At 35.4% G+C, this 13,825-nt stretch overlaps 1 protein-coding gene across 39 annotated transcripts in view; it reads left to right on the top strand.

Annotated features, from left to right (window-relative positions):
- Window positions 1-13,825, top strand: part of CLASP2 (cytoplasmic linker associated protein 2) — a 175,116-nt gene that overhangs the window by 38,621 nt on the left and 122,670 nt on the right. For 28 of the 39 annotated variants that reach the window (XM_082348296.1, XM_082348318.1, XM_082348329.1 and 25 more), the window contains one exon: window positions 13,304-13,450. In XM_082348296.1, coding sequence (XP_082204422.1) covers window positions 13,304-13,450 — 147 coding nt within the window. Of the gene's footprint in view, window positions 1-12,363; window positions 12,918-13,303; window positions 13,451-13,825 lie in introns of those variants that run through there. The other 11 variants (XM_082348326.1, XM_082348321.1, XM_082348324.1 and 8 more) reach the window with 9 other exon arrangements.

The following is a 13,825-nucleotide window of genomic DNA, read 5'->3' on the forward strand; positions in this document are numbered from 1 at the left end:
CTTTGGAAGAATGACAGATTTGTCAGGAAGGTTTAGTTGCTAGCTTGATATCTTTCCTGTTGTATTTGACAACAAGTAGAATTCTGTGGTGATAAAGTATATAAAGAAGCAAAATGGCTTGCCATGGACACTTTCAATTGATATGCTTGTGATTTGTCAATGTCCCTAGTAAATAGTTCTCTAGAAAATATTTAGTCTTTTACAAATTCTATACAGGTATAATTTGATCAAAAATTGATTTTGCCAGTGTTTTATTGTGATAAGAATAATTTAAAAAACATATGTAGTGCTGTATAGTTTTCCAAAGCACTTGAGTATACTTATTGTACATTAATTCCTAAAGTACAAATAACTGTGAAGCGTACAGAGTATTTTGGTATTTCCATTTCACAGATTGGGAAACTAAGGCTTGTTGAGATTATAAGTCCCAGATCCAGGCACAAAGCAAACCAGAATCAAATCCGGAGCCTCAAATGTGCATTCAATATTGTCCTTCATGACACTTAATACTTGAGCATTTTTTTTCATTATTAAACATTTGTTAAGATGCTTAGAAGTATAGTTTATAATTGCATCAACACCAGAGATGTGTACGAAGGGGAATTTGAGGTTACTTCAAACATGTTTTGTGCATTTTTCACTACGTTCTTTAGGAAGACTGGTCTGTATTTGGGAGTTCTAACTCTAACAGTTTCAGCCTCCTTTTATGACTGTATAATGACTTCTCTCTAAGGAGTTTGTCCCTTTGGGACAATGAGGAATAGGGTGCAAACTTATCAAAAGGATGATATTGGTAAACAGTCATTCAAACTTTTATACACATGTTAATGGAAATATGATACTAAATCTGGTTTTGCGTATTGTTATAGTTTATCCCAAGAATTTACATAAATGTTTTATATGTCCTTATAGAAATAAATAACAATATAAACTTCTAATTTTTAAGGCAAAAGCCATCAAAATTAACAAATTAAGTTCTCATATACTTAATGGCATTGCCAAGTTTGTTTGTTTGATTGTTATTTCTAAACCTTAATTTACAAGCAACTCTAAATATTGCATTTGATTTGGGTCATATCCAGATTTTATTTCTTTTTTAAGCATTATAAGTTCAATGGCTATCAATGTATATTTATTTAATTTTTCTTTTTTCAAGTAATACTGAATACATTCAGACTGTTTAGGAATGCACTGATTTTTAAAAAATCAAAGTAACAACCTCATAAAGCTCAGAGGGTAACCTTCCTGCATAGTCTCTTCTTTAAAATGGAAATACATTTATTGGATTTTTATTGATAAAGTAATACATCTTTATTAAAAAATTAAACACCCAAACAGTAGTAACAGGTTATCTTGGGATTTATAGTTCTTAACAGTTTCATATATACTCCTCTGTATATTAGTCTCTCTCACGTAATACACATACATCATACTAGTATCATGTGAACACATATAACAAATGGATTATGTTATTCCTAACCTATTTTGTTTTTTATTCTTTAATACACAAATATCTTCTCTTTTTAAAAATTCAAACAATGCAGATAAAGCAAAAATCCTCTCAGAACCACCTACAAGCCCCAAGGCGAGGGATAAGCAGAGATGAACACTTTTATTAGTTTGGAGTTTGTCTTTTTATACCTTTTACTCTGCCTTAACATACATATTAAGTATCAAAATAAATTATTTTGTTTTTGACCATGTTTACATAAATGGCATCATTCTTAACATATTTTTGCCGTTTACTATGTCTACTCAATATCACATAGTGATCTTTTTTTATGCCATCATGTGTAACTGTTTTATTTGTTTGAACTGTTGCACAGTATTCCATAGTATGGATATATCATAACCATTTCTTTGTGGAATTTCAGGTTGCTTAATCACATATAACTTTTCTAAATGATTCTGAAATAAGCACCTTTGTACAAATCATGTGTGTGTGCACATATATTTTTTTTTAAATAATTGGAAGTTGAATTTCTGGATCAAAGTTTTTATTCATTTCAAATTGTGTTAGCTATCTCTAATTTCCTCCAAAAGAGGCTTTACCACTTACATTCCCACCAACAGTGCCTTCTATCTTGCATTCTTTTGAGTTCTCATTATTATTAATCTTTTTAAAATTTGCCTATCAGATGGGTGAAAAATATCTCACCCTTTTAAAAAACATCTTTCTAATAAGGTTGATCATCTTCATACGTTTGGTTGTTTGTATTTTCTTTTTTGTGGATTGCTTTCTGGCATCTTTAGCCAACTTTCTGGTTTTGACTTTTTTGTTTACTTATAGTTGCTCTGTATGTCTGGCTATTAATCTGTTATCTATTAAATATATTATATAAGCTTAACTTCAAGGCCATATGAAAGATTTTATTTATTAACAGTTTTATTTCTAGACAAACTCAGATTTGTGAAGCACTGTAATGACTATCAGTTGAAGAGTTGTCGGGGGTGGCTTTCAGGTGCCTTTCTGTTTAGTTGTCTTTATCCTCACCTAAGAATATAAAACCAGGCAGTCAGATGATTGTGAAGTAGCTCTGGGCAGTCAAACCAGATAGAGTTAAAAACCTGTAGGATTATTATGTGGCGCTGAGCCCTGAAATCTGCCTCAAAAGCTCACGAGAGGAATTTGGCCTTTTGTTGTTATGCTGCAGAGTGGCTGGAAAGAAATAAGGTTTTGTTGCAAATAGACTGTTTCTAAACTTTAAACATTTCAACACAATCTATTATTCCAAACACTGAATCTCTTAAAAAATCATACAAGCGATGATATAACCTTGGCGTTCTAGAGGTAAGCCTTTTGGGACCACTCCAAACTGACATATAACTACTGGTCTGGGGGATAGGGAACAATAGCAAGAAATTAATGTTGAATAGATCTCTATTCTTCGAAACCCTTGAATATTCTATGTGATATACTAGGATTGGATAATTTAAGTCACTGAAAGAAAGCAACCCTTTAACTTACTGGCCAAAAGGCCAAGCTTTTCTTCTAGGAGCAGTAAGGGAAAAAAAGGGTCTATGAGGAGAAAAAGTAAATTACAAGGGAGAAAAAAATGGGCATTAGAAGCAATAAAGGCAGATAAGTAGTGGGAACTAAGATTGAAAATCTTGATACAGACCCATTTACCCATCTGGGTGAAAAGTGTTGGACATCAGTAGCAAGTTATCCTCAAACATGATGTTGCTAATGAACCTGAATCTTCAAGAAAAGATTTACATCTTTTCTTTGTATACATGTAGAATGTATAGTAGATGTTCTTGACAGCTGTTATAACCAAGCTATAGCTGTCATGAAATTTTAACTACCTGAAATGACTACATTTTGTAAAGATTCTAAATAAGCCTTATTATGAGGCTCATTTATTGTTTAGTTTGATATTATGGTTATCATGAAATATGTTGTTATTTACTTTTATTAATACCAAATAACGGTTTAAATTGTGTTTAGCTTTTTACTTCACTGAACTATTGAAGGTCTTAAATTTTTAAAGGCCCCTTTAAAAAGGAGGGTAAAGTCTTCAAATATTTTTTAACTAGTGAGTTAATATCTACCTAGGAATTTTAAGAGAGTTTATCAAATTTCTTAGCCTCTCTTAAACTTTGTATGGAATAAACTTTATTTTTAATAAATAAAATAGTTAACTATTTAAGATTAACTGTGCTGTTGAACACAGTATCTTCATGTGAATATTAAAATCTGGTGATTAGGGACTTCCCTGGTGGCGCAGTGGTTAAGAATCTGCCTGCCAATGCAGGGGACACGGGTTCGAGCCCTGGTCCGGGAAGATCGCACATGCCGCAGAGCAACTAAGCCCGTGTGCCACAACTACTGAGCCGGCGTGCCACAACTACTGAAGCCCACGCGCCTAGAGCCCGTGCTCCACAGCAAGAGAAGCCACCACGATGAGAAGTCCATGCACCACAACGAAGAGTAGCCCCAGCTCGCCACACTAAAGAAAGCCCGTGCGCAGCAACGAAGACCCAATGCAGCCAAATAAATAAATTAATTAATTAAATAAATTTATATTTTAAAAAATCTGGTGATTATTTTATTTTGAAGCACTTTGATTTTCAGTTTCGAATCACTTTACTGAAATTTTTCATTTTAGTTTAAATTGAAGACATTCTTAGTTTTTACTATTTGATTATTTTACTTCTGAAAGCTTGTGATTCTCTTTAGCCCTGGGAAATCTTTTTTTTTTTTTTTTTTTTTTTTTTGATAAGTTTCTCCCCTTCATTAGTTTTAGCCTATCCTTATGGAATTATTATTAGTCCGATATTGAACCTTCTAGGTTGATTCACTGTGTCTTTTATGTTTTGTATTCTCTCTTACATTTATGCTTTTCTCTTTTATTCTGTGTTCTGGGAGATTTCCTTGACACTCTTATCCAGTTCTTCTATTAAATTTTAATTTTGGCAAACAAAAGTTTAAAGGGTTCTAAAAACTGTCTTTTTCCTTTTCTGGTGGTTCCATTTTTACAGAATGCACGTGCACACCTGTGTGTAAAATAATTGAGCTCCCTGAGTTGGGGGTGGGAGGAGCTTAATGATGAAATCATTCCATAGGTTTTCAGTTGTTCCTTACTAATCAGCTCTGTACTTGCTGGCTTAGAAACTGTCACTTCTGTCATTCTACAAGGTAGATCAGTTCTCTCTGCTGTTTCATTCTGCTTCTGAGAATTCTAAGTTGCAGCTTTGCTATGGTATTCTTCAAAAGCCTTCCATCCTTTTTATTTGCATCTTATAAGAAATTGTTGCTATCTTTAGGTGCTGATTTCACATACTCTCTGCCTTGCTTCCTTTTCTTTGCTCTTATGATTTTCCTTATCATTTTTGGGGGTTCCATTGCAGGGTTTTGGGCAAGAGAGTAAATGTGTTCAAATTACCGTAAATTTTTAAGGAAAAATTTCAAACATACCCCGAAATAGAGAATATATTATGACAGACCTTCCTTACCACCAATTATCCAGCTTCAAGAAATTATCCATACATAGCCAATCTTTATTCATCTGTATCCCTACCTATCTGCCCCAGCCCTACTATCCTGCTGGACTGGGATGTGTTTGTGTGTACATACACACATGCACTCCTACTCATATATAAAATAAAGTAAAACATCTTTTTAAGAGACACTTACAGTACCATTTTCACATCTAAAAAAATTAACCCATAGTATCAAATGTTCAGTTTTCACATTTCCTCGATTGTTTCATAAATATCTTTTGACAGTGAATTAGGATTCAAACAAGGCTCACCATTGCAGTTAGTTGATATATCTCTTAAGCCTCAGTTCATCTCTTTCTTTTTTTCTCCACTTGCCATTTATTTGTTGAAGAGAAAAACATTTGAGAGTTGCCAGCATATGTAGAAGATATTTAAAACTGTTGAGAATGGATGAAGCCATTTAGAAAGTGTGTTTGGAGAGAAGGAGGATGTTCAACATTTAGTGGTTGAGTAAAGGAGGAAGATACTGAGCTACAGGGACTTGTGAGGTCAGAGGAAAGCCAAGGAGAGTATCCTATTGTAAAAGCAGAGTGGAGAGTGGACAACTAAAATGTTTTTGAGTTTTCTGAGACACTTATGGTACAATAGCTTACAGGGATTATTGTTTCCTAGTCTCAGTTGCTAATTTAGCTATGACCATGGTCATTGCTGGATATGCAAGTATATAAAACAGTTTAGAAATCCAAAGCCCTTTTGCTCAATTGTTTTAATTAGAATAAGGAAGGATATAGCTTCAAGTGAAAAGCGGAACTTTGGTATAAGAAACTACTTAATGTGAAAGAGTATATTTTTTGCATGAAAATCTGTGACATGGGTTCTTACTGAACTGGTTGGTTCACTGAAGAAAATACCAAATGAATTCTCTTTTTTTTTTTTTTTCTTGAGAAATGGTTTAAAGTTTTGGCTTGCTCTTTTGTTTGCCATGTAAGATGGAGCAGTTTTTCATATTTTATATGAATTCAGAAGCAGAAATTTCAGGTTTTCAAATACATGTACCCATAAAAGTGAAGTGGAATGTTTAAATATATGGGTTTCATTTGAAGGGAAAAAGAAAAAAGGGAAGGGACTTGATTATGGTAATATGAATTTACTATTTTATGTCGGAAACCGTGGGGACCAGCTGTGTTTTGGAATTCAGAATATGTCAGATTTTAGAAAAGTAATATGGCCATACACCATACATTGTATAACAACTCCAGATGGGTCTGAGGCTATACCTTGTAATCAAACATATTAATATTTTTGCAGTTAAATGTATACAAATTCACAGTAAAATACACATAATAAATAGTCTCTTGTCAGTTCACATCATGTTTTGCTATAAACTGAGTTCAAATCAGTTCAGATTTTGCCACCAAATGAATTTAAAAAGACAAAACAAGTAAAGGTGGACTTTAAGAGCCTTTTGGCTTTCAGATATGCAGGTATGGGATCGTGGGCCTGTAATACCTCAGTGTTTGCTGAGGACAGTTTCCAAGTGTTATATGAAGGGAACAAAAGGTAAAGCCTTATCCTACTTGGGCTTCTTTCCCCCCCCCCCCTCAATTTTTGCCTGTCCCTCCCCCCCTTTTCTTATCCCCTTCCTCCTTTCTCCTACTCCATTTCTACATCCTCTATTTGCATCTCTTCCTTCTCCTCCTTTATTTCTACCTCCTCTTTCCATCACCATCTCTTCTTCCCAATCTTCTCCTCCTCCTCCGTCAACTCCTCCTTCTCCGTCTTTATCTCTTTCTCCTACTCTTAGGAGCTCCTCTCCTCCTTTTTCTCTCTTTTCCATCATACACATAACCACTGCAGCCTGCTCACTTTATTAGTTTATGTCCTCTAGTACTTCTTAATATGTTCATCCTTTTCAGTTTCTGCACCAAACCATAGTATTGTCATTTTGAAACATTGGAGTGAGAAGAGAGGTGTCAACATAATCACGATTTATAGGTTACTTTTTGTATTTGATCCTTTTTTTTTTTTTTTTTGGGCCACGCCACGTGGCATGTGGGATCTTAGTTCCCTGACCAGGGATCAAACCTGCACCCCCTGCATTGGAAGTGTGGAGTCTTAACTGCTGGGCCGCCAGGGAAGTCCCTTGATCTTTTTTTTGTTTATTCAATTAATATTGAAGCACCTACTATATGTATCCTAGGTGATTTTTTTTCTGATTTATCTTCTAGTTCACTAATGATCCCTTGAGCTGTGTCTAAAATCTACTGTTATGCCTGCCTACTGAATTTAAATTTCAGTTATTGTATTTTTAATTTTAGAAGTTCTGTTTTGGTTGTTTTAAAAAAAAATCTATGTCACTTTGAAAATAACTTTCTTATCCCTGAGTTATTTTCAAGCTTGCCTAGTAAAAGCTTCCAAGTACAGGTGTTTTATAGCCTGTGCTTAATAATTCTAAAATTTGAATTCGAAATTCTAGGACCTTGATAATTCTAGGATCTGTTCCTATTGTCTGTTTCTTTCTGTTTATTCTTGCTCATGGTGTCTTGTTTCCTGTCATGCCAAGTGATCTTTGGAAAATTATTTGGGCAAATAATGTGAGGCCAGAGAATTTCTTCCAGGAAAAGTTTGCATTTGCTTTTGCTATTGCTTGGGAGTACTACCAGTGTGAGCCTACTGAGTTGTTTTTTTTAAAAACATCTTTATTGGAGTATAATTGCTTTACAATGGTGTGTTAGTTTCTGCTTTATAACAAAGTGAATCAGTTATACATATGTCCCCATATCTCTTCCCTCTTGCGTCTCCCTCCCTTCCACCCTCCCTATCCCACCCCTCTAGGTGGTCACAAAGTACCGAGCTGATCTCCCCGTGCTATGCGGCTGCTTCCCACCAACTATCTATTTTACGTTTGGTAGTGTATATAGGTCCATGCCACTCTCTCACTTTGTCCCAGCTTACCCTTCCCCCTCCCCGTATCCTCAAGTCCATTCTCTAGTAGGTCTGTGTCTGTATTCCCGTCTTGCCCCTAGGTTCTTCATGACCATTTTTTTTTTTTTTTTAGATTCCATATATATGTGTTAGCATATGGTCTTTGTTTTCCTCTTTCTGACTTATTTCACTCTGTATGACAGACTCTAGGTCCATACACCTCACTACAGATAACTCAATTTCGTTTCTTTTTATGGCAGAGTAATAGTCCATTGTATATATGTGCCACATCTTCTTTATCCATTCATCTGTTGATGAACACTTAGGTTGCTTCCATGTCCTGGCTATTGTAGATAGAGCTGCAATGAACATTGTGGTACATGACTCTTTTTGAATTACGGTTTTCTCAGGGTATATGCCCAGTAGTGGGATTGCTGGGTCGTATGGTAGTTCTATTTTTAGTTTTTTAAGGAACCTCCATTCTGTTCTTCATAGTGGCTGTATCAGTATACACTCCCACCAACAGTGCAAGAGGGTTCCCTTTTCTTCACACCCTCTCCAGCATTTATTGTTTGTAGATATTTTGATGATGGCCATTCTGACTGGTGTGAGGTGATACCTCATTGTAGTTTTGATTTGCATTTCTCTAATGATTAGTGATGTTGAGCATCTTTTCATGTGTTTTTTGGCAATCTGTATATCTTCTTTGGAGAAATGTCTATTTAGGTCTAGGTTTTTAAGAAGACTTTTGTAAATGTACATTTTATCCAGTGTTTATAGTTGTTTGTCTTTGGTGTTTCATTTCAAATAACCTAGTAACACTTTTACTGGAGACAGAGTGTCTCTGTACTATGAAAAATGCTGTTCTGAGTGCTGTTCTACATGTTGGAGATATGGCAGTGTGCAAAATAGACCAAAGTTCTCACTCTAATAGATAATGCATTTCAGTGGGAGGAGGCAGGTAATAAAATAAGTAAAATATGTAAATGGTAAGTGCTAGAGAGAGAAATAAAGCAGGGAGGTAGGGATAGATCAGTAGCATCAGGATGGTGGAAACTTTATAATCTTAGTATCCAAAGGGGACCTAATTGAGAAACTCATAGATGAACAAACACATGAAGGAGGTGAGTAAGCAGTGTGGCTATGGAGGGGAGGAGCATTCTTGGCAAACAGGTGCAGAGCCCCTGATATGAGTCACAGCAAGAAGACTAATGGGACTGGTTGGAGAGAAAGGTGGAGAGTGAATAGGAGATGAGGTTGGAGAGACCTACGTGGTATCTAAGGTCTCACAGATCTTGGAGTCCTGGTAGGCCTTTTTATGGCGTCATAGGAGGATTTTGAGCAGCAATGTGATGTAACTTTGTTCAACTCAGGACATTATGTTGAGAATAAACTCTAGGGGGGCAGAGGTGGGGAGCAGGAGGAAGCGTTAGCTATGACAGTTACCCCAGGATTGTTCTAGGTGCTGGTGTTACAGTATAAACAAGACAAAGTTCCTGCCGGCTTCCAGTCCACCTTCTGGTTCACTCAGAAGAAGCTGTTATTTCAGGAAGTGGTAGGTGCTCTGAAGAAATATAGGATTTGTTCTGATATTTTATAATTATTAAGAAAATCTTTTTAAGCCTGTAATATTTATAACCTATATATAAACTAAACTACAGAACATTTTAAATTTGGGGGCTTGTGATGATGAATTAGTTTTATGAATTCTTTTTTTTTTTTTTTTAATTTATATTTATTTTTGGCTGTGTTGGGTCTTCATTGCTGCGTGCAAGCTTCCTCTACTTGGGACGCGTGGGGGCTACTCTTTGTTGCAGTGCGCGGGCTTCTCATTGCGGTGGCTTCTCTTGTTGCGGAGCACGGGCTCTAGGCACGTGGGCTTCAGTAGTTGTGGCACATGGGCTCAGTAGTTGTGGCTCGCGGGCTTAGTAGCTCCGCGGCATGTGGGATCTTCCCAGACCAGTGCTCAAACCTGTGTCCCCTGCATTGGCAGGCGGATTCTTAACCACTGCTTCACCAAGGAAGCCCCTAGTTTTATGAATTCTTTTAGCTAGCTTATGGTCAAGAAAGGTATAATCTTATAGGAAGTGGGTAAAAATTTATTTCCCTCTGTGTTTGTAGATTTGTCTATTTTTCCTTTTAGTTCTTCATTTTTTGCTTTATATATTTGAAGATGTGTTATGGGTGCGTAAAAATGTAGGGTTAATTTTTTTTCCTCCTATTGGATTGGGCTCCTAAATCATTATTAAAAAGTCTCCCTTTATCTCTAGTAATGCTTCTTCAAGGTGCTTTGTTTGAAATTAGTATAGCTATGCCAACTTTCTTTTGGTTGGTGTTTGCCATGGTCTGTCTGTCTCATCATTTTACTTTTTAAATTTTATGTGATCCTTATATGTAAAGTATATCTCATTTAAGCAACCTGTTTTTAAAAATTCAGTCTTGGTCTTTTACTTGGAATATTTAGTTCATTTACTTTTAAGGCAGTTACTGATGTATTTGATTTTATTTTTGCCACTTTATCTTTTATTTCTATTTTTATCCACTTGTTTTATCTTTTTGTCTCTTCCTGAATCTTTTCAATTAATCAAATCTTTTTTATTATTTATTTTTCTTCTAGTTGTTTATTTATGTATATATTTACTCTTATTTTAGTGGTTTGGCAAACTATTGCTTGCAGGCCAAATCCAGCTGCCCTTCTGTTTTTGTACATAAAATTTTATTGAAACACAGCCACACCCATTTGTTTACATGTCGTGGTATCATTGCTTTAACACTACAGTGGCATAATTGAGTAGTTGTGCAGAGAGACTACATATATGTATGATTTGCAAAGCCTAAAATATTTACTATATGGCCCTTTATAGAAAAAGTTTGTGTATTCCTGCCGTAGGGCTGTGGTTCTGAAACTTGAGCATGCATCATAATCACTAGGAGGACTTGTTAATACACAGATTGCAGGGTCCCCATCTCCAGAGTTTCTGATTCAGTAGATCTGAGTTGGGGCCTAATAATTTGCATTTCTAACAAATTGCCAGATGATGATCTGGGACCACATTTTGAGTACCACTGCCCTAGAAGTTACAATATGCATCTTTGACTTTATACAACCTAAAATAAATTACTGTGTTTACTACTTCCATATTAATACTAAAAGCCTTAGAACCCTTTGACTTTGTTTGCTTACCTCTTAGGAACACTATTTTATAATAATCTCAGACTGGCCACAACTCATATGTCCATCAACAGTAGAATGGATATTAATAACTTGTGGCACATTCATGCACAATAAAACTATAAGCAATGAAAATGCATTTTCTAAATATTATATTGAGTGAAAAGTAGCTAGGTACTAGAGTACCTATTATATGATTCCTTTTATATAAAGATCAAAAATGGGCAAAACCGACTGTGGTGTTACAAGTCAAGACTAGTTAGCTTTGGTAGGAAATAGTGACTTTTGCGGGGGTCAGTGAGGGTGCTTACAGGATGCTGATAGTGATCTGTTGGTCTGGAGACTGGTTACACTGGCATATTCCTTTTGTGAAAATTAATTGAGCTGCGTACTTTAATCTGTATACTTTTCTCTGCCTTGTTTTGATAAAAAGGTAAAAATTAATTTCCTAAGAGTTTAAGAATGTTGAGTTAATTATTTTTAAGCAGTAGAGATATTTACTCATTTTAATTCTTGTGTGTGTGTGTGGGAACAGAGAACACCGTTTCCATGGAAACTTCTGGCTACTCAAGTTTTAGTACCTCTCTCTCTGTAGATTTGTGTATATACTCTGTCCCTCTTAGCTACATTTTTTTGTTTCAATATGGTAGTGGCAAATAAAAGCTTATTTGGGATTGTATTAGTGTTTTTAACAGAGCAGTCTCTATAGAGCATAGGTTTTAATTGATCCAAACTGGCTCCCCAATAGCATTATGCTAAAAAATATATATATATTTTTTTAACTAGAAGATACTTTTTTCCTACAAGTTGTGCTATTTAAGAAAAACACTTGCTGAAATGGAATGTGGTTTATGGGTGTCTACTGAATAGTAAATTTAATGGGTATCTGTTTGATTCTTTTTTCCAATAAATAAAACAGTCTTAACACTTGTCTGGTATATATATTTTAAAATATATTCAATAGTTGGACTTGCAGTCCTTTGTAGGGATGATTTTATTCTGCTCGATTTGGGTGTTTGCATAGGTAAGGGATGCAGACTGAAAGGAAGAGATTCTGGCACGTTGATCTGAAGCCTGTGGTAAAGCTCCTTCTCTGCCTCGCCCATCTTGTTTGTCGTGGTTGGTTTGTGCAGGGTCCTAGAGAAAACCATCTTCTTGGACGAGTAAAATGCATACATCTTGTGATTTGGAGGGTGGGGTGGGGGTGGGTGGGTTCATTTTGTATAAGGAGGTTATACTTGTGTGGTTATTCATAAATATTCCAGAAGGAGCTTTGTAGAATATTTTAGAATCATTTATGAGAACAAATTGTTCGGTTTGGTTTCTGTGGCCTAAATAAACAGCAAATTGTAAGATTACATAGTTAATTATGCCAGTAATGAGCACTGTGATACTCCGTATTTTTACTGATGCAATAATAAGCACTCCAGCAGATTGAATATTGCAGAAAACATTTTCTATTTGTATAAATTTTCATGTGAATTAAATAGGAGAAAACAAATGTAGGTTTATAAACCTTTAGTATTGAATGCCCTTGAAATTTTTATACAGACTAAGGATTGCAACTACATGGAGGATTTTTTAAAAGACATGGAGAATTTTTACCTTTCATCTGGCAGTAGCTGCCATAAGATGATGTCACCTTGTAGCTGATTGGCTGTTACAGCACCTAGGGCAGGGAAGAGAAAGAAAAATGCCGGCACAAACCTCAGTGGTGGTTCTGTGGTTGTTGCTGTCTGTTTTTGATAGAATCTTTGATTAGTATCAAATCTATTGTATTTGGCCATGTGAACTATTCAGAGCATCCTAGGGTGAGGAAAATTAAGAGCTTTCAGAGGAATGAGGCGACTGATTTGCAAACGGATCTGTGATTGTAAGTTGCAGAATCTGGGTATAAGGAATAAGGCAGGGTGTGCTGGAAGATGCAGTATGGGAGGAGCTGGCGGAAAATGCTTATATGAGTAGCAAAGAAACGAAAAATGCTTTTTACTATTCTTAGAGTTAATGTATTCGGTTTTATGTTTTGACTTAATATATGTAGGTAGGAAATATAATATTGCAGACTGATTTTAAATTATACTGGGTTATTTTATATAGTGTTAGTCAATATATAAATGCTTATTCAAAGGAGCTTTATTTTGTATTATATATCATAGAAATTAATGACTTATATATATAGCTTTATTTGATTTTGAGTCTTATGGAAAATTGAGCAAAGCTTAGTTCTCTTAAAATACATTTTTCTAATGATTTGTGCAGATAAAAGCTTTGATGATGAAGAATCAGTGGATGGAAATAGGCCATCATCAGCTGCTTCAGCCTTCAAGGTTCCTGCACCTAAAACATCCGGAAATCCTGTCAACAGTGCAAGGAAGCCTGGTTCAGCAGGTGGCCCTAAGGTTGGAGGTAATGTAAATCCATTTCAAATCTGATATGCATGCCTCATGCCCTTGATATGGCCACACATACTTAGAACTTTAGAGGAATATGTTTATTCATGACTGCAGCAGGACTGCAGGTCTGGAGAGTCTGTTGCAACACACAGAAGAAGTGCTGCCTTTTTGAAAATGTTTAAAATATTGTATTTTGATATTTCCTGTCAGAACATATGTGAGTTTGTGTTTTCTTGAGAGTATTTATTTTTCAGAAGCCATAAAAAGATATTTAAGGGAATTTTTTGGGTTTGGGTTTTGTTTTGTTTTTTGTTTTTGAGGAGAGAGCAGGTTTTTCAGAATTTGGCTATTTTCAGATGCTTTAGTTGTTAAAGAAATATTGTTTTAT

This window comes from Balaenoptera borealis (assembly GCF_965194805.1).
Source record: "Balaenoptera borealis genome assembly, chromosome: 12".
Classification (NCBI taxonomy): Eukaryota; Metazoa; Chordata; class Mammalia; order Artiodactyla; family Balaenopteridae; genus Balaenoptera; species Balaenoptera borealis.